Genomic DNA, 27,665 nt, shown 5'->3' with positions numbered 1-27,665 from the left:
TGATCATTTTTTATTTCATTTTTTATGTTATGTAAAAAGGTGTAAAAGTCGCATTTCGGACATTTGGGCGCCATTTCCCGCCTCGGAGGTCACCGCCGGCCGTAACCGTTTTTATATTTTGATAGATCGGGCATTTTGGGACGCGGCGATACCTAATATGTCTGTGATTTTTACTGTTTGTTATGTTTTATATCCGTTCTAGGGAAAGGGGGGTGATTTGAACTTTTAATATTTTATTAATTTTTTTTATTTTTTAAACTTTTTTTTTTCTTTTTTTTTTCACTATCTTTTAGACCATCTAGGGTACATTAACCCTAGATGGTCAGATCGCTGCTACCATATACTGCAATACTTCTGTATTGCAATATATGGCATTTTTGCAGCACATTCATTACAATGAGCCACTGGCTCATTGTAACGAATATGCAGCTGCCAGATAGCCTCGTGTCAAGAGAAGACACGAGGCTACCATGGCAACTGATCGCCACCCCCCGATGACGTTCGGGGGCGTGGCGATCAAAAAAAAGATGGCGGCGCCCACGCGCCGCCGTCTTTTAAACGCCGCCTGCGACTTTGCAGGCGGCGTTTAGGGGGTTAATAGCCGCGATCGGTGCAAGCACCGACCGCGGTTATTAGCGGTGGGGGTTTTATGCATTTTGCAAAAACCCCCACCTTTGTATGAAGAGGACTCAGCCCGTGAGCCCTCTTCATACACTCCTTATACCTCTGCGCCGTAGAGCTACGGCGCAGAGCGTTAAGGAGTTAAAGGACATCTACCACCAGGATGAAGGATTGTAAACCAAGCACACTGACATACTAGTGTGTGCCCCCTCTGGCAGGATCTGCTCTTCTTTTAACTTATTTTGCTCAGATTTTTACAGAAAAAAAGCTTTTAAAATAATGCAAATGAGTCTGAGGGGTTCCAGGTTCCTTACCAGTATGTCAGTGTGCTTGGTTTACAATCCTTGATCCTAGTGGTAGATGTTCTTTAACTAGTCCCAGTTTGTCTCGACTTCCTAATCCCATCCTGATACCACAAGAAACGGCCAGTAACCCTAACTGACAATTCAAGGCAAGTCATTCTATATCAAGATGGTCAATGGAAGTAGAGACAACCTGGTAACCAGTTAGCGTTGAAACTACAGCAGTGGAAAAAATTATTTTTAAGCCAAAAAGTAAAAAAAACTTATACCCTGGGGGATACTGGTATTAGATTGTCAATCAGTGCAGAATACTAAATTGCAAACAATGGGCGTTTTCAATGCCTGTCTTTCCCCTGCTGAGGTTTTGGTGTTCGGCCTCACAGTGGATACGAGTGAATTTTTTTTTCTATAGCTTTTTTTTTGCCAAAGTCTCTGTCGGTTTTCTGGTGGAAACTATAGTAAATCTGGTGGATCAGGCATTTATACCCCTGCTCGCCCTCCATCAGTCCCATCTCCCCCAATGAATTCTAAATTACAATTACATGTGGATTCACATGAGTTTTATAACAGATTTACAAGTTGTGTTCAAAAACATAACAAGTAAATGATGCTTAAAAGGTGATACAGTCTGAACAAGCACTTACCTAACCGACTGAATGTACACTAAACACTTGTAAACTGTGTCCTTCCCAGTACTGTACACAGCTATATGGTGCATTGCTCATGATCCATCGTCACTACCTGATGTCATAGTTTGTTTTATGGCTAAACCAGTTTACATGAAAAATAGTAAAAGGGTTAATTATGAAAAATAGACTTTCCCTACAATATACTGAGAAACCCTAAATAGTGAGTGTAGAGTTAGGAAATACTAATCCCATTACAGTATAAGGGATCATCCAGTACTGTATATCCAGGCTTCTGGTAGTAATAAGCTGGCAATAAAACTGGGAATATAAATAGATGGAAGTATAAATGGTGACAGCAGCAGTTTGCTACGAGCACACACTTGGTATTTATATAGCTACATAAGTGCTGATGGCAAAACTGTGTTATGTGCTTACTCACTGGACCATGTATTTGTATTGCATGGCTTGTGGAATATTACAAGATCCTTTACCAGGTGTATCAGCTGTCTCATTCCCACATCACTATCTGCCATCAATCTCACCTGATCATGTAGACAAAACATAAGTAAATTACCTTGAAAATGTCATTGAATAAATTTCCTTAAAGAGAACCTCTCACCTTTTCCACTAAATCCAACTCTTTATTTCCTATAATAGATGCCACTAAAACAGATTCAATCTTGGAATCACTATTTCCAATCAGTGGAGTACAATTTGATGTGCTGATTAGGCCCTCTATTGGCAAGTGGGTGGTGCCATGCTGCCTTCTCCATCACAGGACTGCCCACCTGCCAGTAGTGATCCTTTTTAGAATATTGGAATTACAGCTCTGATTCCTTCGGAATGGTTGGGGTAGAAGAAAAAATTCCAACTGTGCCCGAATCTATGGAAAAATATGCAAAGTTTTCCAGGATGGGATAAGGAACACCACGCCTCTTTTAGCTACCATGTAAGGCATCTCCCTTGACATCAAGCATGACCTACAAGAGGCCTTATGACATAATGCAGGTTTAAGTGCCGGGTGACGCCGGCCGATACACACATAAATATGATTCTGTGTATCGGCGATATCCTATAGGTTCTACCTTTAAGCCTCTGATGACACACTACCCTGCTGGGGAGTGTAGAAACGCGTCAGGCGGAGGACAAACATAGGATTAGTTAGAGTGCAAGTTATAGTCAATGTGAATAGCACTCTACTGGTGGACTGTGTGTTAGCAGTATGCAGTGACCTAAACTGGTTAAACCATGACTGCGTGTGTGTGACACATTTTTTAGTCAGTTGTATGTCAATTAGGAAACAATAATAATAAAAAAAGGGGGTGATATATGTGAGTGGGAGTAGCAACATAGTCCCGATCCCCAATACATACACTGAATATGCCTGATATACTGAATTTCTAGTGGCTGAAGAGTGGCCCTTTTTTTAAATTGATTGAATTAAAATTTAATATTTTAAGTGTTCTTTTTCTCAGGCAGTGACACAAGGTTTAAGACCAAACCAGTATATCTAAGTATATCTAAGAGGGTTGCCATTGAAAACCATGTAGGAGAGTGCACAATGTTTGTGTCTACTATTAGAGCCGTCCATATTAGGTGGTTGTCCACCACTTTTGGACAATTTGGGTCACGGTTTATCTTCTTACAACAAATGGATCAGGTGGTTGGAATCTAACAGCCCATTCCTTGTCTAATATTTTCCCATATACTTTACATGGTCAACCACTACTATAGTCCCTACTGTTGAACTGCTGAATCACATGCGTTTAAGACAGTGTCAGATTAGGGTTTCTTGGGCCCAGCAGTTTAAATTATTTTGGGGGCACACATTCCATTAACCCCTAAATCATATACTCTACCAGCCACATAATTAGGTTATCCTCTGCTATATCTCTGAGGCACGGCATTGGTTACAACCTGTACCCAAGGATCCAAGGTGGGCCAGACGAACGCTAAATATATGTGTATAAGAGGTACCATACAATCCAAATTGGAAGTCTATTAGCATGTTCAATACTAACAGTGTATTCTGGTGCATTCTTGAGGTTTTTCGACCTTATAGTTTGTTATTAGTTTTTTAGAAAATAATTTATTTAGTCAGGTTATTTCCGAGATTGAGGAATTTAGAACATACCTGGCTCTTTTCTCTGAAAAATTGAATGTATTAAAAATAGCTACTGCCATTTACTGGTAGTTCAAAAGGCACCATATTAAGTTACCGCAAAGATTTATCCATGTAAATGAACACAAAGTATAAAAAAATAATAATAATATGCAATTATAATATACATTCAGAACAAATACATAAATTACACAATACATTTATATTTAGACTTCTATTTTTAACATATATTGTTTTTCTGTCCCATATATTGAAGGTTTTAAAAAAATGAAATAATGTATATAGTTACTTTTATAATATATGATTGGTTATCCAGTATTCTTCATACCACTATGCCTAATTCACTGTGCAGACTCAGGCATTAAATATATATACATATACATGTACTCTATATGTATATACACACACATTTCAGTGCTCTCTCTATTTCTCTCTATATATTACTGTATATATAAAACCTTGCTAAACGAATGATGCACCCATCTAGTTTGATAATAATAATTTAAGTCCTTTGTATATGGATTCCATATAATCCCTGAGCTGAGTGGTTTTGCTGAAAAAACTATTATAATATTCAGGATAGTGAGGCTCTGTCGCTCCTTTGCCTGGCTCGGCGCTTCTCCTCTCGCAATGCTTCAGTAAGTGATGTAATCACTGTATTGTGCCTGAAAGGCAGAAGTAATCAATCACTTCACCATCCTCCAGCTGCTGTGTGTAAGTCATCCAGGTCATGTTGATAAGTCTTGTCTGGATAGTTCAAGAAAAATATTTTTTTTAAGCAAAACCACTCAGCTCAGGGATTAAACAAGATATGTTTCTGCATCAGCGTAGCTACAGCATTCTCCAGGTATGTTTGGTTCATAATGCATAACATCAAATGGTAGATTTCCTTTAAGTTTAAACGGTGTAATGCGGCATATCCCTTGGGGTGGTGCTGGTGAGCACTCAATGGCAGATCCTGCTTTCCTATAGAGAATATCTGTTACCGATATAGGAACGCTTTGTCATTGACTTAGTATTTAGTGAATGATTTACAATCACTAAATATAGTTCTGTCTGATCTTTTAGTGGCTATAGATGATTCTTGGATATACCAGCTATGCAAAAGTACTGCAAATAGTCTGACAAAAAATGCACAGAATTTAAAACATTTAGTAGTCATTTTGGGACCTAACAAAACATTTCTATATAATTTTATGCTGTTTTTAAGTAAGCACTTTAGGCCCCATTTGTAAACAATGTAACTTTTCCCTTTAGACTTTGTTCCTTCTACACCCGGTTGTCTTCAATGTGACAAGGCCGATATAATCCGCAGCTTGGAACAATTCATGTCAGCTGAAACCCAACACTGAAGAGTGTTGAGTACTAAAGACTTGTGTACGACCCTACGTCTATTGACCATTAAACATCACACCACATTTACACCTCGGTCATGTCCATCAAGTTGGTTTTTTATCTTGTGGAGTTCTTCAATCTCCTTGTGATGGCGCTCTGTTTTGTGTCTTACCAGTGTGCGATAAAAGTGAATTGTGAATATGACAAAAATAATGCCCACAGGTACCATGATGATGGTGGACACTAATGCAGAGGTAAATCCTGCATCTGAACTTTGCCTCTGTGCCGAGGCGGTTTCATTGCGAACTTGCGGAGAGTCTATTGGCAAAAACTTTATCCAGCACAAGAGAACCACCTCAGCAAGAAACAGAAGGATCCCAAGAGCAGTGGAAAAACCCCAAGCCAGTTCAATATAAGGATGCATGCGGTCATGGGGTGATTCGTTGACAGAGTTCAAGTTGTGGATATTACTCACTGCCTCAACATTAGGAAGTATACAGGTGCTGATCAGGAGTGCGAATAAGTGGACAGCCACCAGTATTGTGGTACAGGCACTGAATGCAATGAGTAATGGTTTGGGGTAATCATACTTCATCTCAAGCTGGACTTCAACCATTGCCACCTGAAAAACAACATAAAAAATTGATAAATGTGAAGTAATGTAATCAAAGTTATATAATCAAAAAGTTGTATAACTTGTTGCAAAATAGAGAGAAGATAAAAGATTTGAGAATGTCAGTGCTCAGACGATAGGCCTCTGGCAAATGGCCAGTTTGTAATTTTTGCTAAACAACAAGACATGTTTCCTGCTCGAGCAAGGACTTTCCCACCACTACACTGACATTTTATAAAACAACATGAAAAGCAAACTTTCCTTCCAGTAAAAACACATGATCCCAAAATAACATTACATTTGGGATTTTATGTATTTATTAGCTTATGTACTACACTTTCACATTTTCCACCCTTTACTCCGTTGATGTTGCATATGTACTTTGGGGGCAAGTTTCCGAAGTCCATATGGAGGTTTTATGTTTATTATTCTATAGTGGTTTACTTTCTGTTTAGTGTTTATGATTATATAGGTTTTGTTGAAGAAGATTTCCACTCAAACAATACAAGATTGGCCATGTATGGGTTGTTCACAAAGTAAGGCTACAAAAGAATTTGGTAGATATTCCTTAGAGCACTTGAATAGCCAGCCCTAAATTCACTTACCGTATATACTCGAGTATAAGCCGAGTTTTTCAGCAAAAAAAATGCGCAACCTCACCCCGGCTTATACTCGAGTAAAGAAAAAAAAACAGTGTACTCACCTTCCGACGCCCCCGGCAGGTCCTCTTCTATCCATTGTGGCTCTGGCATCGGCTCCATGTCCCCCTGTCGAAGAGATCGTGACGTCAGCCGTTTGCTGACGTCCGTCTTTTATAACTTTGCTTTGTGACATCATATGTGGGTGCATGTCTGTTATTCGCCAATCGTGTCCATGAACGTTACGGGCAGGAATGTGTGCGTGTCTATCTATGCTAGTTGTAAGACTAAGAAAGTGTGTATATCTACTAAATCTGGCTGTGCAGGGCAAAGAGATACATGTGCATGTCTGCTTAATCTAGAAGCAGGACAAAACTATTATCTAGCATCAGGAAAAATGATGTTTTGAAAAAACATACCATTGTAAAAGCACACATTTTTTGAAGACCAAGTGCTAATTCGTTGAATACTGAAAATAAAGTTACCACCACCACTATTGGTTAAATAGTCACTATATACATATGCAATATCCCACCGCCGGGGCCTTGCCTGGAGGCAGCAGGGGCCAGAATATTGGAGTGGCTGGCTTGTTTCTCCCTGGGGCAACCCCTGAGTGTCTGTAAGATGGGTCCCTGGGTAATGGATGGGGAAGCCCATGGTGGTAGACAGCCGTATCCAGGGATCAGACAGAGGCAACATTGTGCAAATCAACTCACAGTTCTTTATTGAATAACAGGTAGCAGGCAACGGGCCAGAATGGTCAAACAGCAGATTTGGATTCTGGTACTGGAGTGGTCGTGGAGAGTGGTCCACAGGAATAGTGCACCAGAGTGATAGTAGATGCAGGCTGGGATAATTTAGATGGAGCTGTGTCCAAACTGTGGAAGCTGCAGCTCTGGGTTAGAGTCTCCTGACTCCGTTCCTGGGATTGGTTTCTGTGGCAGTACTGAAGGTGTGCTGCACACAATGGGGCAGATTTACTTACCCGGTCCTGTCGCAATCCAGCGGCGCGTTCTCTGTGGAGGATTCGGGTCTTCCAGCGATTCACTAAGGTAGTGCGCCAGATGTCCACTAGGTGTCGCTGCTGCGCTGAAGTCCGTTGGAGTGCACTGAAGTTCAGCAAGCTATTCCCGGGTGCAGGTAAGCGCATTTTTTAAAAAAATACAGCATTTTTTCTGAATCCGTCAGGTTTTCTTATGGCCACTCCCCCCGATTTCCATCGCGCGCATGCCGGCGACGATGCGCCACAATCCAATCGCGTCCACAAAAAGCCTGGGGCAATTCAGGGAAAATCAGCGCAAAACGGAAAAATTTGGGTAATCTGACGGAAAAACGTGATTCAGGCCCTTAGTTAATGACCCCCAATGTTTCTCTATTCACTCTGTCTAAGAACAGACCAGCTAGGACAGACCATGAGGTCAGAGTGCTGACAGACAGCTAAGACAGACAGACAGGGGTTTTATACTCTCCCATAATCAGGTAGTAGCACCTCTCCAATCACATTCCAGATTACAATACAGCCACATAATTGGATAAATACTTATACCCATTTAACCATTGCCTTTCCAGGCAGAATCTACAACTGCTATCACACAATGCCCAGGTTCTATAACCTTCATAGAGGGTTTGCAACTCGCCCTAACAGCTCCTGTCCCGGAGAGGGCGCTATTCGCAACTACCAGCCTGCCTATGTATTGGCAGGGGTGTTGCACATGCACAGCCATACTTGTTTAAAACAGATCTGAACCAAGATCTTCTTATTGCATCATAACAAATAAAGGCTATATTTTATGGCCAAAGGGCCTATTTTTGGTTGCTTAAGTGCAACTTTTGGAAAATTAACAAAGTAAGGCTACATGCAGACGACTGTGCATTTTAGAGATGTACTGACTGTTTAAAACAGCTAGCACATGTCCTTGTATCACTTTATGGGCTCACACAAATAATCGTTTCCACAGCCCGTGTGTAACCCGGCTGCATTGGAGCAAGTCCAATCCCTGCCCATATTTGAGGCATGGACAGTTCTCTTCTACTGTCATTAGCACTAGTACCTAGCTCACCAGCTGATGACGCATGGGGTGAAGAAACAGATGATGGATCCATTGTTTACGGTTAGTGAAAGGCACACGTTCCTGTGTGTATAGCCTAATAGTGTGAAATATTTAACAAAAGTGGCATTTCATACAGCAGTCTTTATCACCTCTCCACTGTATTACGACAAATGGTGGAAAGTCAAGGAATTCCTCAGATTAAACTTAAAGAGCGTGCGTTAGTATGTATGTCTGAAAACTGGCTCTAAAACTGGAGTGACTGACCTGTTTTGCAGAATTAGGCCCAATTCACATCTCCATTAGATCATCAGTTATTTCCTTCAGTTATTTTCAGCCAAAATCAGGAATGGTTGAATAAAAGAGAACAATTGCAAGTCTTTCAATTATGACTTTCTTTATTGACCTTTCTATATTGACAGTGCCAGTGAATTGTGACCGAAATGGATTGTAGGAAATGCAAGTTGGGCCCACACAATAGCTCGTTTGGTTAACGTTAGTTTATTAGGATGATACGTTTTGGAGGTGAACCACCTCCTTCATCAGATCCTTATGGAGCTGGAGTGCTGTGGTGGTGATCAGATGAAGGAGGTAATTCATCTCCGAAACGCGTCATCCTAATATACAGGATCTGCTGGATATCGGGCCCGGCAGACCCGAATCAGCGTCGGAGAACGCGCCAAGGGATCGGGACTGGACCGGGTAAGTAAATGTGACCTAATATTTGAAAACTTTTTGAATACAAGTGAATACAAGTATACTAAATATATTTTGGGCCTCTTGCCCACAAATGAGTTTGATGCTTCAAACTCACATCATGTGTATGCTGCAATGTCCGACCAGAACGAAACTGGAACTGAACTGACATGCTGAGTACAGTTCTGGTTTCTAGCGTTCGGGCTGTAAATTACAGGAAGCACATGATGCGATTTTGATTTAAAGTGTAACCGTCATTCTGAGCAAAAAAAACCTAAAATACATAATTCTGCTCCAGGTATCCCTGGGAATCATTCCTCAAAGTATTTTGCCTCTCGGTCCTCATTTAGTACCTCTTTTGGCCCATAGCAACCAGGGTTTCCAGCTCTCAAAAAAAAACTACAATCAGCAAGATGGAGGGGCGGAGCCTGCCACCTGTCACCTCATCACAAGCGCCTGCTGCTGACCAATGACACCACAGCTACCTATCAATGCATATCCTATCTATCTAGAAAAAGTCTCCTTGGAGCTTTAGCTACAGTATCTATCTATCTATCTATGTACCTACTATGTAAGTAAAACTTCAATACAGCACATGAGGGCACAGCTTGGAGTCTCTTCTCTCCTGCCATTTCCTGTGGAGTGTGAGGTGATGGTGGGAGGGGAGGCTGCAGTTTCTGTCTGTGTGGATTATTTGTTTATATAGTATACAGGTGTAAGGAAAGCTGAGGGAAAGATAAGTGTAGGTGTTTGGTTATTACATTAGTCAGTGTTCCTGTCAGACATGAGGTAACAGCTGTGTGCAGGGAGAGGGATGGGGGCGTGTCTCCTCTTCCATAGTCTTCTTTATGAAGACAGAATGTCCATAGTAACAGCTATCTGAGCAGTCACTGCCATCTAGGGGAAGTCTGCAGAATACAAGAGGTAGGAGCAAGATTCGGGTAACTAATCCAATTGCAAAAGTGCTTAAAATTACCTGCCCTACAACATATCAAAAGTTTTTTGAAATGACGGTTACACTTTAAGTTAAATGCATCAAACTCGCTCGCGGGGAAGAGGCCTTGGAGTGAATCTAACAAATTTGATTGTTATCCCCTATCCAAATGTTGTCCTAAGTTTTTATAATCTAATGCCATGATGATTTGGACCTATGAGAAGGGCTAAGCTGCTGCTTTGTATTGGATTTTTATGCCTTATCTTATGTATATGTATAGTAAATGGTTTCCATCTATGAAGAAGCTGGACTTTCATCCCATGAGAACCAATGTTTACACATCCACATAAACACTGACTTAATACAAGGATAGTTAACCCCTTCACTATGAGTTACAGGCGAAGAGAAATTTTACATTTTTCCTTGCATTCCAACAATCCTTTTTTCTTTACTTTTTATCAATTTGTTAGTTTCATGAAAATCTTTTTTGTTGGATGACCTAAGTTTTTGACACCACTTTAAAAAAATATGAGAAATAACATAGATGAAAAAGTATGGCAAAATTAAATACAACAGACGAAGGAAAAGCTGCCAAATGTCTCTTGATAACAGTGGGTGTCTCTGTGCCATAAACAATACATTCTAAGATAGAAAACTGGTATAGATTCCCACTATATTTCTGCCATAAATGATAGAAAATATGTCAGACAGGGGGTTGCTCCACCTCCCTCTATTCACCCACTAAGACTAAGCACTTTTTAAAATGGAAGTGGTGCTCTAAAAGCTTAAAGGGGTTGTCCACGTTCAACAAATAATTGATATTGTTTGTGTAATAAAAAGTTATACAATTTTCCAATATATTTTTAGTTACAATCCTTCATGTTTTTTAAGATATCTGCTTGTTGTCCTATATAGAAAGCTTCTATATTTCCATTTATCCATGGTCTTATGAAGGACATGAGGTGCATGGCTCGTTATAACACGCATCTCTAATTACTCTGTGATACTAACGGCTTATGCACCTTCATGTCCATCACATGACCATCACTATCCACTGAAAGTAAACATGGAAGCTTTCTATAACAGGACAGCAAGCAGAGATCCACAAAAGAGTTCTAGAAAAGCATGAAGAATTCTTTCAGAAATTATATTGTATACCTTTTCATTACGCAAACAATATCAATTATTTACTGAAAGCGGCCAACTCAAGCCTCAAAATGTTGTACAAAATAGACAAAATCAAGGCTTCTTTCCATTGGACACTTAAAGAAATAGGTGATAACTGGATCTTTTTCTGCAGCTCGCATTTCCAGCTACATGTTTTAGTGTCCATATCTCCAGCTCACAGAATGAGCAATCTATAAAATGACACCCAAAGCATGTTTCTAGGTACTATAGAAATAATGATGGGAGCCTCTGAAGTGAAGTGCCATTCCCCCTGCAGCTTCTAAACATGACTCATTGCATGCAAAATATGACTCTTCTCTGCTCATTTTCACATGACTTTGCAGAAGATTTTTTTTTAATAGTTAAATGGGTGATATTTCACATGAAAGATGGAATTCTAGAAAGGACATTTCATACCTTAGCTGACTGAGCTAGTGGTTCCATGGGGTGAAATATAGTGACAGGGTCCCTTTCACATAAATCCAAGCAATATAAGTTAATTAAATGGAATATTACTTTTGTATTTAGTAAATTCAGTGAAACTTACTAATAGTTTACCTCTCCGAGAAGAGCCCTTTTTACCTACACCAGATTTCCTGTGACAGATCTGCAATTCCATTATATATTATACATGCTGGTTCTTTCTTGCTTGAGAAGACCAGTTTCTAGGAATCAATTTTTTATGCAATTTTGTTATGTTGTCTCAAAAGGTGTCAATGTACCCAGTGTTGGACTGGAGTTCCTTGAGCCCAACAGAAAAAATTAAGCTGGGAGCACACTTTTGATCGACCCCTAGCAGCCTCCAATTTGGGTTATTTTCTGCTGGACCTTTAGAGTTCAATACTGAGTTACAACCAGGGCCCACCGGAGGATCCTCTGGTACTCTGGTGGGCCAGTCCGACACTGAATATACATTTTCACATGTTGTGGAAATTGATTTTTTTTTTAAATTAATTAATTTTTGGGATTTTCTATAGAGCATGAATTCAAATTAAAAGTATCCAATCACAGTGATTCCATTTTCCCAAATTCATTACATATAGTATTTATTTTCTGATCTTCTCTGTCACTTCATATATCAAGTACAAGTGCTTCCGTTTTTTCTTCTTCCTTGTTTATTATCTAGAACCAGTCGTTTCACTATCGTCTACATCATTACTGCCTAAAAACACTGGAGCATATGGTGGAACACGAGAAATATCACACAATGACTAGAAATTTCCATGACTCATTTATTTTGGAATTCATTTATTTCACAAATTATTATGTCGGCCTAGTAACATAAAAACCTGTTTTGGCAGTTTGTCACAATGTTAAATTGATCGTCTCAAACATTCTTTTCGAAATCCATGATGTTCTGTCGAGCATCAAAGATGACGCTCCAAGACAATAAAATTTTCCTTATTTAGTGAGGAAAATGAAACATTGTCTTCAGACTGTGTTACGAGTCCAAGGCTCAAAACCACAATTATTCCTGTGTCTAAAATAGCTGAAATATTGATGGCTTTTTAAAAGATACTGTAAATCTGCAGATGGCAGGAAAATGTACAACATATCTACCGAATGTCAACATGTTCCTTCTACTGACTGCAATGTCTTCACCATACGAGTGATGACATACTCATCTGATCATATTTATTATGGGAGGAAAATGACAAATTTTACAGTTTCCACCCATTATCAGTGACTAAACGTATTTTTTTCCATTATTTATATACAGGCGGTCCCCTACTTAAGGACACCCGACTTACAGACAACCCATAGTTACAGACGGACCCCTCTGTCCACTGTGACCTCTGGTGAAGCTCTCTGGATGCTTTACTATAGTCCCAGACTGCAATGATCAGCTGTAAGGCGTCTGTGATGAAGCTTTATTGATAATCCTTGGTCCAATTACAGCAAAAAATGTTTAAACTCCAATTGTCACTGGGACAAAAGAAAAAAATTTGTCTAGAACTTCAATTATAAAATATAGTTTCGACTTACATACAAATTCAACTTAAGAACAAACCTCTGGACCCTACCTTGTATGTAACCCGGGGACTGCCTGTATAGTAACATTTAATTTGATCAATATATCCAACATTGAGCATCCATATTAATAAAAATCTATAAAACACACAAAATAAGAACTCAAAAGTGGAAACAGGAGCTATAGGGGTGGTCGCAACACGGCCCAAGAGGCTTAGGGGGCCCATAAGGTCTCACTTTCCCATAGGAGAAGACTAGTACTATAAACCATACATTATAGTGAGGGGCCAGGCACAGACTTTGCACTGGGACCCATCAGCTTTAATTTACACCACTGAAGATTTATATTTGCTATTTAAAAATTATTTTCTGCCTTTTGAGTGGGTGGCGGATTTAGGGCCAGGCTCTTGCGATAGTGGTTTCCATTCTTCAAGCGTTCTTAGCCTTTTTGGTATACAGTAGCTATAGGTGTCACACAAAGCAGGTTACTGGGACCAAGCTTACAATCAAGTGAATTCTAGCAGAGCTGCAGTAACCCGGCTCAGCCACTAGACAATGCACAAAGCTGTGTAACTCCATCTGCATACACTGGGGAATTTTTATGAATCTGTTTGACAAAAATATCTCTGTAAATTGCCCAAAATTAGTGATTAACTGAACCATGCAGATTCTCCTCAAAATGAACCTCAAAATTATGGTCAAGGTTGGTTCTAGTTTCCCTGCTAATTACCACCACCAATCGCATTTGCTAACCCTTTAAATGCTGCACGTCACCATTTTCACCGTGCACAATCTACATTTAAATGCTCCCCACCAACTTTGCCAGGGGCAATTAAAGAGTTAACACCTGCGATTGGTGCCAGGACTGATTGTTACCAAATGTTAAATGGTGGGGGGATGATCCAATCCCCAACCTGATCATTACCTTAAACACATTGATTCACATTTATCAAAGGGTTATAGACAATGTTTAGGCACATAACAAACTGTACCAATGTGATATTGTGGGGTGCTAGGTGTTTTAGATAAGATAACAACAGAATATAATATTCAAATATTTAAAAGAAATCCCAAAAAACTTTTTTTTAAAAAAGGTATAAATAGGGATTAGGGATCAAAGCAAAAAATTACTGTAATCAAAGGATTGGGTCACCGGTATCCAAATCCTTATATTTCAGTTCTGGAAGACTCCATTATAATACAATCAATTCTTTAGAGATGAATGAATTAACAAAAAAACTAAAAAACCTACCATAGCAAATCCAGAAAGCAAAGCTGATGTCCTGCTGGAGGCTTTCAATTTAGCTCTGCTAAGATATAACTTCCTCCAGGATAAGGCCTGTACTGAGTGATGGTTGGATGTCACCAATTCCAAGTAGCTGCGCCTTACCCAGTCTCTGTAGTCCATACCTTTGTTGCCACGCTCGGAGACCGCTGGGGTGGAGGGATCCACTGGAACATTAAGTTCGCTACTCATGGTTGCTAATGATACTAGAAACAAAAACAATATGAATTGAATATAAAAGTATATCAATAATACAGTATTATATTGTAATAACAAAATAAGCCTAGACAAATATTTAGTAAGTCTAGGGTGCCAAAACACATTAGATGGTGAAATTATTGTATGGCTGACAAACTTTCCGCTTAAAGGGGTTGGCCACTTTACGTCATGCTTTTGGTTATGTGTGTGTGTTCGGGGGTGAATATTGAACAAGTTTGTTTGTTTGTGTGTCTACCTCTCTGCTTCCGCTGGCCAGCAAAACCTTTGTCTATGCCCACTATTATTTCTTACCTGCATATTACCTGGGTGTGCTGGGGTTGGGTAGCCTGCAGTACATTGATGCCAGGTGATGCATGGCTGAAGCCAAGCTATATGAGTTAGTGTTTCTTGTGAGTTAGTTAAGCCAATTTTTATTTTCAAATACAAGTGTAGTGTTATGTATATGCTTTATGTATGAAATTCATTGTATGTGTAGTATTTTTACTTTGAAAGTTGCAACCTAAAGGAATATCCCTTTAAGACTTAGGGGTCTGGGAATATTTGGATATTCATTACACCAGGGTGTACATAGAGCTGATCTAGTTCAAGGTGGCCAGAAACCTGAGTGATTGCCTTTTATAATGGCTAGATGAACCCACATCACAACAGTGGGGCAGATTTACTTACCCGGCCCATTCGCGATCCAGCGGCGCGTTCTCTGCGGTGGATTCGGGTCCAGACGGGATTTATTAAGGTAGTTCCTCCGACGTCCACCAGGTGGCGCTGCTGCGCTGAAGAACATCGTAACACACTGGAATACACCGAGCCGGGCTGAGTGAAGGTAAGTGCAATTTTCGCAACACTTTTTTTTTTTTTAAATGCGGCGGTTTTTCAGAATCCGTCGGGTTTTCGTACGGCCACGCCCCCCGATTTCCGTCACGTGCATGCCGGCGCCGATGCGCCACAATCCGATCGCGTGCGCCAAAATCTTGGGGCAATTCAAGGAAAATCGGCGCAAAACGGAAATATTTGGGTAAAACGTCACGAAAACGCGAATCGGGCCCTTAGTAATTGACCCCCAGTGTGTAAAATTGGGGGTCAATATATAAGGGATTGTATCAATATACATCTATTAAAAGTTCTTGATATGTAAAGTGAAGCCTCCTGTCTTTTACCTCATCAGCCAGACATTCCTGACCATAACATGGCTGCAGATGGAGGGTCATGTGATCTTATCTGTCCATGAACAATCACCCTGCCAGGACCTTAATCTTATATTCATAAATACTACAATAAGGTCCTGGCAGGGCGATTGTTCATGGACAGATAGATATCACATGACGCTCCATCTGCAGCCATTTTATGGAAAGGAATGTCTGGCTGATGAGGTAAAAGACAGGAGGCTTCACTTTACACATCAAGAAAGCGGAGCAGAACTTTTAATAGATGTACATTGGTAAATTACTTAATATCTTCCGCCTGCACTTACACACACATTACAAAAACTTGAGTTAAAGTGGCCAACCCCTTTAATTACTCCACAGGCAGGCATGCTCAGCTCAGTGCACATTTACTCTCTACAAGTAGAGGGAAAAAAACAATGGCAGGACCTTCTTCAATGAAAAAAAGTCAACATGTTGAAACTGAAGTGTCTGGCTCTTGTCTTCCCTTATATCTGCCGCTGGGACAGAGTCAGGAGGCCCCCATACACATGAGATCATCAGTAGGTTCGATCAAAACTGCTGAGATCAGCAATGCCCAACTGCTTCTGGGTCCCTGCTTTGTGCTAATCTCAAACAGAAGAATAATACCGATGTTATGTCAGCCCTCCACTGATCAGATATCCATGGCCTGGCCTATGGATAAGCCATACATATAAATCCCTAGACAACCTCTGCAATAAAGTATTATGGGAAAGGTGTTCATGATGGTGGTAGAGTTAGCCAAGCCACTATCCAATGGCAAAGTGCCCATTTTTTATTAGATATGAGGTACTGTATTTACCGTAATTCACAATCCCTGATAATAAGTGTCACTAAGCTGCCATCTCTTACTTATTTTGGGTAATAGGAGACTTTCTACTGTGCAGTTCCCATTCATGGGAATCACTAACTATCACAGGAAAGAACATCCGGCCCTTATAGTATTTACACACAGGTGACATTGGAAGGTTTCCATGGAGCTGATAAGTGATACTCTATAATTCAGTCTAACACCAATAACGACACTATAAAGTGTGAGTTTCTTTATACTGTATGCTTAACACATAGTAAATGAGCCATTATTTTAGAAACACTGGTTGTAATTGGACATTACGGGGTAACCCGAGAATGAAATAATAACAATGGCTGACAGGATAATATACACAGTACAATATTTATTGTACGTCTTGCTTAGTTAAGTAGCTCAGTAAAAGCTTTAGCACCAGTATGTGCCAAATACCTCACGTGTATAAAGTGCCCACATGAGCCAACCCACACGCTCACTAAAACGGAACGATTAACCAATGCGTGGCGTATATTACGCAGTTAGTCAAGGGTGAAATGCGATTTAAAGGTCTCTGTCGACAGCACGAGAAGCAGAGCTCCTTATGTAGGTTACAGTTTTTTACTTATAGATCCACAGATCTTTTTGATAAAGTTTCCGGCTACGGAACATATATACAGTTTCAGAAGATTTCTCCAAACTCCAGGAACAATCCTGGAATATAAGTCCTGGTGCTACTAGCAAAACACACACGGATATGATTACACATTTCTCCTTGGGCAATAACTCCTGGTAGATTCCCATTAAAACTGTCGAGAGCCAAAAACTATTTTACTATACAGCGTTTTCATATCTGCAACTGAATAACATTATTTTGATTTAGAATATATTGTAAGGACAGTTACAACATAAACACTTTGACTGTAACATTACTATATCCATCCATTCATTCAATACATCTCACACACAGAAATGAAGTTCTGTAATAAGATCACTATACATCTTTATATCTACATACACTATACATACAGATATTTTTAAAGTTTTTTTGTTGTTTTGGGGCAGTATTCCCAAAGGGGATGTCATATATTACAGGGAACAGAGACAATGATAAAGAACACATGGAAAACGTTTAGCGCAGTCACATCATATTTACATGAATGGCTTAAGCACTTGGCTGCCAATATACAAGCTCAAAGCACTTGGCAGAGCTGGATGTGGTTTTTTAATATTTCTTAAAACATGTTATGTCTTCATTCTCCTAATTAGTAATCAAGAAATAAATCCGCAATTAGGGGCAGGGACATGATCTGAGAGCAAGAAAGGAGGCTCTACATATCACTATATACACAAATACCTCTGCTATATATAATCTGAGTATAGATTATTAACCATTGATGATTTTTATCTTTCTCATGACTAAGCCGGAAAACCACAATACATAATGTAAAAGAATAGTAACCCTATTTACATATCATAGTGTTTCATGGATATTCATGCCCTCTTGGAATATGCCATTTTCTCTCAAAATTCACTTGAGCTGATTGTCCAAATTCATTGTCAACCCGTTTTCCTTCATCTTCTTCTATTAAAAGGTTAGTCTGTTTCAGAATATTTTTTAAAACAGAATCATGGTAGTAAAAAAATGCAAAAATGTCCGTAAAATAGGTCCTAGTTTTTTGGCCTTTCTCAACACATGGAGATATAAAGCTAATTTCTATCTGCAGTGTTGTCTGCATCAGCCAGAAATAAAGCCAATCTCTGTCCACAGCATTGTCTGCCTCCGCCAGAAAGGTAGCCAATCACGGGCCGCAGTGGTGTCTGCCTTGCCCAGCATGGTAGCCAATAAGTGACTTCAGATTTGCCTGCCTTGGCCAGATAGACAGCCAATTACTTTCCGTAGCATTGTCCACCACAGCCATCAATACAGCCAATTACTGGCTGCAGCATTGTCCACATCAGCCAGCAATACAGCCAATCACTGGCTGCAGCATTGTCCACATCAGCCATCAATACAGCCAATCACTGGCTGCAGCATTATCCACCACAGCCATCAATACAGCCAATTACTAGCTGCAGCATTGTCTACATCAGCCAGCAATACAGCCAATCACTGGCTGCAGCATTGTCCACATCAGCCATCAATACAGCCAATCACTGGCTGCAGCATTGTCCACATCAGCCAGCAATACAGCCAATCACTGGCTGCAGCATTGTCCACATCAGACATCAATACAGTCAATCACTGGCTGCAGCATTGTCCACATCAGACATCAATACAGCCAATCACTGGCTGCAGCATTGTCCACATCAGACATCAATACAGCCAATCACTGGCTGCAGCATTGTCCACATCAGCCATCAATATAGCCAATCACTGGCTGCAGCATTATCCACCACAGCCATCAATACAGCCAATTACTAGCTGCAGCATTGTCTACATCAGCCAGCAATACAGCCAATCACTGGCTGCAGCATTGTCCACATCAGCCATCAATACAGCCAATCACTGGCTGCAGCATTGTCCACATCAGCCAGCAATACAGCCAATCACTGGCTGCAGCATTGTCCACATCAGCCAGTAATACAGCCAATCACTGGCTGCGGCATTGTCCACATCAGCCATCAATACAGCCAATCACTGGCTGCAGCATTGTCCACATCAGCCAGTAATACAGCCAATCACTGGCTGCAGCATTGTCCACATCAGCCAGTAATACAGCCAATCACTGGCTGCAGCATTGTCCACATCAGCCATCAATACAGCCAATCACTGGCTGCAGCATTGTCCACATCAGCCATCAATACAGCCAATCACTGGCTGCAGCATTGTCCACATCAGCAAGCAATACAGCATGTCACTGGCTGCAGCATTGTCCACATCAGCCAGAAATACAGCCAATCACTGGCTGCAGCATTGTCCACATCAGCCATCAATACAGCCAATCACTGGCTGCAGCATTGTCTACATCAGCCATCAATACAGCCAATCACTGGCTGCAGCATTGTCCACCAAAGCCATCAATACAGGCAATCAATGGCTGCAGCATTGTCCACATCAGCCAGCAATACAGGCAATCACTGGCTGCAGCATTGTCTACATCAGCCAGAAATACAGCAAATCACTGGCTGTAGTGTTGTCTGCCTCAGCCAGAAAGACAACCAATCACTGTCCGCATAATTGTCCACCTCATCCAGAAACACAGCCAATGGTAACAGTGTTGTCATCCACAGCCAGTCAATTGATTACAGCATTGTCAGTAAGTTATTGGCGTTTTTTTGCCATTTCTAGAAATAGTAAAATGATGCTTAAAATAACACCTTATTTCAACCTGGAACTATGAAAATGTCCATAAATAAGGAGTAAATGGACGTTCAGAGTCAACATAGAGTTAAAAAAGTGAAACTTTCTTATGTTGCACAGACTATTTTATGCTATTTATAAATGATCCTCCGCTGACAGGGTAAGTGATCGTCCAGATGGAGTGGATACGCACTGTATTAATATGACAAGCACAAACAGCCTTCAATCCCGTGAGATTAAAATCACATAAAGAGCAAATATACATCACAGGGAGGCCTAGGATCGGGAGATTAGATGCGATGGATGTGCCGCTCTATACCAGGACACTGATACATTTTGCCCTTTTCATTTAGTTATCTTTAGATACAGTATGAACCTTGGATATTTAGAAGCCGTACTCCAGCTGTACACAAAAACAACTTTTTTGGCTTTAAACAAGGAGGGTGGGCAACTCCCACCTCCGCCTTTTCTATTTGATGGGTGCTGCTGAATTGTTAGGAAAAGCAGAGGCCATTAGTCATACCGTGAGATAGAAGGGCAGACAGTGTGGGAAGCCAATATTGCTGCTGGCCGTGCACCTCAAATCAGGAATGAATGACTTCGCCGAGACACTTCACAGCGAATAAAGATAAAACATTGAAAATAAAAAGAGGAAGAAGCTTTTTAAAAGGAATTGTAATACATAAGCAAGTGATTTAAAGGGGTATTCCCACAAAGATTCTTAAAAATAATAATTCCTTTATTTATATAGTGCAAACTGCTTGCACAGGTATTTAAGAAGAGTGCTGCACGGAGTTTGCCAAATCGGTTCCTGTCCCCATTGGGGCTCACAATCTATTCACCCAACCAGTATGTTTTAGAGTGTGGGAGGAAACCCATCCAAACACAGAGAGAACATACAAACTCTCTGCAGATATTGACCTGGATGGGAATTGAACCCAGGACCCAAGCGCTGCAAGGCTGTAGAGCTAACCACTAAGCCACCGTGCTGCGCAGGATAAAAAAATAAAACATTTTCAAATTCACTGTTATTGACAAAAATACAGCTTTTCACAGATATGATTCCACCTTAAGAATCTTAAGTGTACATCTACACGTGTTTAATAAAACTCAGTATGTAACATAGGCTGGAATCTATATTTATTATGTTACATCTGGGGAGGTATGAATATAATAGAAGGATGTGCACCTGTTCTGTTTTTAAATGGCTGCTGATTTTGGTTTGCAAATACTAATGCAAAGTACTGAACCACATGTAGAAATGAGAACTTAGACCAGGTAATCCAAAGATGGGTGAAATCTATCATAGTGACTCATGTTGACTTTTTCATTCAGTAAATAAAATTCTCTGTGAATAACTGATTCGTCAAATTTCCTATTGCAACAGCATTTAGCGCCATTCTCTGCTTCTCATGATGATTATAAACCTGATAAGATGTACATCTAAATTTCTGAAGCTATGGTGTTTGCAGCACTACACAACCCAACACAAGTAATGTACGCTCTATGTAGACAATAAGATAAGCCATAGTTCCATTTATTTAAAGAGAACATGTCACCAACTTTTACTCCACTATACTATCAGCCCCTTCAGGGAGATGATGAAATGTCCTTTCTAGAATTCCCTATTTTATGTGAAATCTCACCTCCAAAGTCAGGAAAATATGACTCTTCTCACTTCATTTTCACATGACATGAGTTAAGTTTAGTTCTTCGATGGGTAGTGTCAATAAGCCATCATCTTCTGTTCTACAGGACCTGGAAAGATGCTTTTTGTGTTATATTAAAGATAAGGATCTCATATTTCAGATCACTGAAGTGACACTACCCCTGCAAACTTGACTCATGTCGTAAGAAAATGGGATGAGAAGAGTCATATTTGCATGATTTTGGAGGAAACAGTGGCGTAACTAGAAGCTAATGGGACCCAGTGCAAAGTCTGGGCCAGGCCCCCCGAATATAATGTATGGTTTATAGTAATAGTCTTCTCATATGGGAAAGTGACACCATAAGGGCCCCCTAAACCTCTTGGGTCCTGGTGCGACCGCAACCTCTGCACCCCCTCAAGTTACGCTTCTGGGAGAAAATGGTTTTTATATGTAATGGGTGAGATTTCACATTAAACAGAAAATTCTAGAAAAGACATTTCATACTGTACCTGATGGGACTAGTAGTTTAGTGGTAAAACTCGGTGACATGTTCCCTTTGAAGTTAAAATGTTTTTACATACCGTATATTTTTTATAGTGCTTATCGGACACAGCCCTTAAAGTACTGTTTCAAACATATGTCACAACTGATAATATCTGCAGATAATAATTTCCTGTTCTAAGTAACTCATGTTTTATAAAACAAGAGACCACAACAACATCAAAGGTGGAAAAAGTAGAAATTATCAGGAAATTCAAAAAAATATGTGATTACAGGATACCCGACTTACAGACAACCTATGGTTACGGACCTCTCGTGAGGCTCTCTGGATGTTACTTTAGTCACAACCTGCAAAGCTCAGCTGTAAGGTGTCTGTAATGAAGCTTTATTGATCATCCTTGGTCCCAAGAAAGCAGAAAATTTTGAAACTCTAATTCAGGCCCGGCGTCAGCACCCGGCTGACCCGGGCAAGTGCCGGGGCCCCGGAGCTCCAAAGGGGCCCACCACAATCTACTACTTGCCCGCAGGTCGGTCCAGCGGGCGGAGAGGTAGTGGGGCGGGCGGAGAGGTAGTGGGGCGGACGGAGAGGTAGTGGGGCGGGCCCTCTGCCCTGCCCAACCCACCTCTCTTGTGACGTGTCGCGTCCTGAGCCATGCGTCAGGCCCGGCTTGCGCGCCGTGCGCCCTGCCCGGCCTGCGCGCTTTGCCTCAGTCCCGGGCCGCACACCTCGCGCCCCGCCAGCCCGCACACCTTGCGTCCCGTCCGACTTGTGCCCGGCCTGGCCCATCCTAGCACCTCACAGCGCTGTCCACCTTCTTCCTGATCCTGCCACCACGTTCCGACCGAGCGACATCCAGCTGGGGTAAGTATAATTGTTACATATGTAAATGCATGTATACTGTATGTGTTTGTGTGTATATGTGCTGTATATGTGTTTTTTGTGTATTTATGCTGTATATCTGTTGTGTATACTGGATGTGTGTATATATGCTGTGTATGGTGTATATATGCTGTATATCTGTGCGTATGTGCTGTATATACTGGATGTGTATGTATATATGATGTATATCTGTGCGTATGTGCTGTATATACTGGATGTGTGTGTATATATGCTGTATATCTGTGCGTATGTGCTGTATATACTGGATGTGTGTGTATATATGCTGTATATCTGTGCGTATGTGCTGCATATACTGGATGTGTATGTATATATGATGTATATCTGTGCGTATGTGCTGTATATACTGGATGTGTGTGTATATATGCTGTATATCTGTGCGTATGTGCTGCATATACTGGATGTGTATGTATATATGATGTATATCTGTGCGTATGTGCTGTATATACTGGATGCGTGTGTATATATGATGTATATCTGTGCGTATGTGCTGTATATACTGGATGCGTGTGTATATATGATGTATATCTGTGCGTATGTGCTGTATATACTGGATGCGTGTGTATATATGCTGTATATCTGTGCGTATTTGTTGTGTATACTGGATGCGTGTCTATATATGCTGTATATCTGTGCGTATGTGCTGTATATACTGGATGCGTGTCTATATATGCTGTATATCTGTGCGTATGTGTTGTGTATAGTGGATGCGTGTCTATATATGCTGTATGTCTGCGTATGTGTTGTATATACTGGATGCATGTGTATATCTGCGTATGTGCTGTGTGTATATATTGGATGTGTACGTATATATGCTGTATATCCTGGATGCGTGTGTATGTTGTATATATATTTGGTGTGTATGCTGTATATATGGGATTCGTGCATATATATGCTGTACATACAGGATGTGTGTGTGTGTGTGTATATGCTGTATATCTGTGTGTATGTTGTAAATTTGATGTGTATATACTGTATGTGTGTATAAATCTGTAGACACGTATATGAGTGTAAAAATGATTGTGATTGTGTAAAAACATGCATGTGTTTTTAAGGAAATGGTCTGCTATGGAGCCCATTACGCTCCTGATCAGAAAATTTAATTACATCAGCGACGGCATCCTTGTTGCCGATGTAATTGAAATATGATTGTCTTTTACTGTGTCTGAGCTCAGCTGCCAGGGTCATGCCACCACATGAGTTCACTGTTAAGGGGCCCACTGAGGCTCTTTCGCCCAGGGGCCCACTGTAACCTGGAGCCGGCCCTGCTCTAATTGTCTCTGGGACAAATTTTTGTATAATAAGTGTCCATGTTTCAATCGTATTCTTGCTGTAGGCAGATTAGAGATTCTACATGAAGAAGACCTTTACAATAAATTTTGATTTGATCTTATCTGATCTGTATTTTATGATGTTGATCATGTTTAAGATAGTTTGGCTCTGTCACCGGTCACCGAATAAAATAGTGCAGCATTTATTACAATAAAAATAAATTAATTAGAGACTATTACCCATATCTTTTTTCATGCAGTCACCAGCATGTTTTATTATGATACATACATTTACACACACCTTGTACACCAGCGCCTTGTACAGGAGACCTGTGCATCACAGCCCGGCAGTATGTACTCATACCTGGGTTCCAGCTATTATTAGCCCTGATTCTGAGTGTTTGACCCCTTGATCCACTGAACTTGGGACTTGAACCCATGACGTTGATATTAACAAAAATCTACCATCAAAATCCCTCATGATAAATCAGAGGCACTTACTCATAGATCTAGGCACCGTGACTGTGGTAATCTTCTTATATTTGTTATCCATGGTCTCTTCCCTTCTAAAATCAACTTTTGAAATTATGCTAATGAGCTTGAGTGGCTCTGGGGGATGTCTCCAGAGCCCCTCAGTGATACATTTTCACGGGTTGTTACAATGAGAAGAGCAGATCTCCCCCTGCATTTCCTGCTGCTGCTAGATTACACAGGCAGGGGGAGGAGAGACATATCCTGCTAATTGTAACAACCAATCAAAATACATCATTAAGAGGCTCTGGAAACACTTGGAAAAATTCTTCATTTTGCCATTTTCTGGGGCTAATAACTGTTTCATGCTTCGGTGTATGGAGAAGTGTGTAATTTTATTGAGACTTGAAGACGTTTTCAATGCTACCATATTTAGAGCTGTACAGCCTTTTAATCACTTTTAATAGAAATGTAATGGCAAAAAAGTAGCATTATCGACTTTGGGCGCTAATTTCTGTTATGGGGTTAAATGCAGGGAATAACCGTTATATTTTGTATATTTAGATCAGACATTTTGGGACGCAGTGATACCAAACATGTTTGGGGATTTTCCTCATTGTTTGCAATGGGCAAATCGCACATGGTAATGAATTGGTTAAATGAGACAGCCTCCGGTCTTCGTAAGACCCAAGGCTGTCATGGCAATGGATCACCTCCCCACGATGAGCTCACAGGGGGTGGTGATCTAATCCATAATGGCGTTGCCAGGATTTTAATATACAGCATATACACACATATACAGTGTATACACATCACATACAGTACCATATACAGACATACAGCACAGACATACAGTATATACACCATATACAAATACATGATATACACAACACATATAGAGTATATAGAAAATATACAAAAACATGCAGCATATTCGCATCACATATTTATATCATTACATTAACATACCTACATTTATACTGACATACGTATATACTCACAAAGTAAACTTCTCCCACAGTGGTTATCAGAGGCCACATATCTGTCCCTAGTATGCTAACTAGGTGTGTATTGTGAAAGATGTGCACGGTTATATACATATTATGTACAATGTTCAGCATAATATGCATATAATGGGGCACATCCTCCACTCTTTAGTTTGTCAGGTCGGCTGCCGAGGCCCCCCTGACACTGCGGGCCCCATAGCAGCTGCTATGGCTGCTACCACTGTAGTTATACCCCTGCAGATAGCCCTAGAGGCAACGCCACCCCAGTTCTCAGAATGATCATGGTGGCCCCAGCAGTTGGGACCGCACCAATCCGCTTCTTAAACTTTAACTTGCAAACTTGCTACAACCCCTTTAACTGTGCAGTATACATATATATGTACACTTTTTTACTTGCGAATTGAGTGGATTATTTATTTTCAAGAATGTATAAGAATTATCAATTAAATAGTTGTAGTGTATTGTAGTCCACGAACATTAATCTCAGTTCCTGTAGAGTTGATAGGGGGTAGTAGTCCACATACAAGGTATATACTTACAACCATAGTTACCTATGGACAGGGAATGTACACAGACAGTTCCCTACACAGCGACTAAACCTGAGGCTATACAGTATATAGACACTTGTACATTCATAGTAAACCATGTTTAGATCCCATTCTAGTGTAAAAGGTCCACAAATGTTCACACTATAAAACACACTTAGCTATAAAAATAATACTGAGGAAGTGTATTAACTGAGAAAAAGATTGGATGTATGTCCGCCCCCTTTTAACGTTGCTGCACATATTTGCAGAATTTCTCACAAATTGATCGGTTTTACGCAATCTACTATAATGTATTTCTAATGTTTTGTTTATACAGTTGCGCAATTGTTGAAAGGGCAACATGATAAATTACACCACAAAGATACATTTAGACTATGCAACAAAAAGGCGCCATGAATACAGCACAATACTACATAAAGTAAGCATAACAAGAATAACAAACCTCAAAAAAGCACAAAATAAGGAAACATGTTTCCAGGAACAACTTGATGAATTCTCACTCACCTTAGCTACTATTTATTAAGAAGCTAGTATACTGTGGCTATCGTCATATGACGGCTGCATTGCAGTGTATAGTATCTGCTCCATATATTTTTTTACATCATCCTGGGAAACTACTATGTGTATTAGGCTGTTTTTTTCTAGTGTTACACCGCAGTTAAGAGATAAAGCAAAAAATATAATATTATAGTATCTATAGATGTGTATGTAGTCAATTATTTTGCATGTATTTAGTATTATATGAATGCTGCTATAAGCATAGATAGCACCAATATATAATGTGCTGTGTTTCACGCCGTCATTAATCCACTTGTTATAATTGCTTCCTGTTTATTATAACAGTATAACAATAATAAGAAGAAGAGGTACTTACCAGTTTCCACCCTATCACTCAGTGCAGGCGGTAAGTAGTCAGTGCCAGGATGCCCAGTAGCCTCCCCTTCTCCAGTGTGTCAAGGCCCTGCAGCAGCAGCATCACTACATGCCAGCCATGCCCGAGACTGATGCAGCAGATCACGTGATCAGACAGTAACACACAGACATCTCCTCCTCCTCCAGCTGCATGTACAGCGTGTTCTACACCCCATGTAACCTGCATGAGGATTGGCTATGCTCCTGTCTTCCCTGCTGCTCTCTGTGTCCTTTGCTCTGATTAGTCAGGGAGTTCTTCATGTTCACCATCTGTATCTTCTCGGCTGTGCTCCCTCTAAGCTGTGCACTCTGGAAAGGAAAGAGTTAAGAGAACATTCTAAAAAGGAAAGCACTATGAATAAAATATCGCCAACACCCCTAGCGATGGCTTACTATATCACACAACACACAACCCTTCTACCTGTAGACCTTTGTTTGGAGGGATTAGTCAGGTCACCTCCCTGCGCTGCTATTTGGCGGTTGTAATAAGATATTGTTTGCATGTCCGCATGTCCGCAGCCACTTCACCGTGTCAGAGTGAGCGAAAACACAAGGAAGG

General features: G+C 40.5%; 1 protein-coding gene across 1 annotated transcript; it reads right to left on the bottom strand.

Moving 5' to 3' along the window:
• Positions 1–50: 50 nt before the first annotated feature.
• Positions 51–27,665, bottom strand: ORAI2 (ORAI calcium release-activated calcium modulator 2). Its single transcript, XM_072138170.1, has 4 exons — positions 27,528–27,665; positions 27,069–27,415; positions 14,329–14,567; positions 51–5,631 (listed from the first exon to the last, which is right to left on the bottom strand). Exons 3-4 carry the CDS (start codon positions 14,551–14,553, stop codon positions 5,083–5,085), a joined length of 774 nt encoding a protein of 257 aa, XP_071994271.1. The 5' UTR covers positions 14,554–14,567; positions 27,069–27,415; positions 27,528–27,665; the 3' UTR covers positions 51–5,082.

This window comes from Engystomops pustulosus, chromosome 2 (genome assembly GCF_040894005.1).
Source record: "Engystomops pustulosus chromosome 2, aEngPut4.maternal, whole genome shotgun sequence".
NCBI classification, from domain to species: domain Eukaryota; kingdom Metazoa; phylum Chordata; class Amphibia; order Anura; family Leptodactylidae; genus Engystomops; species Engystomops pustulosus.
This window is presented reverse-complemented; position numbering and strand designations above follow the sequence as displayed.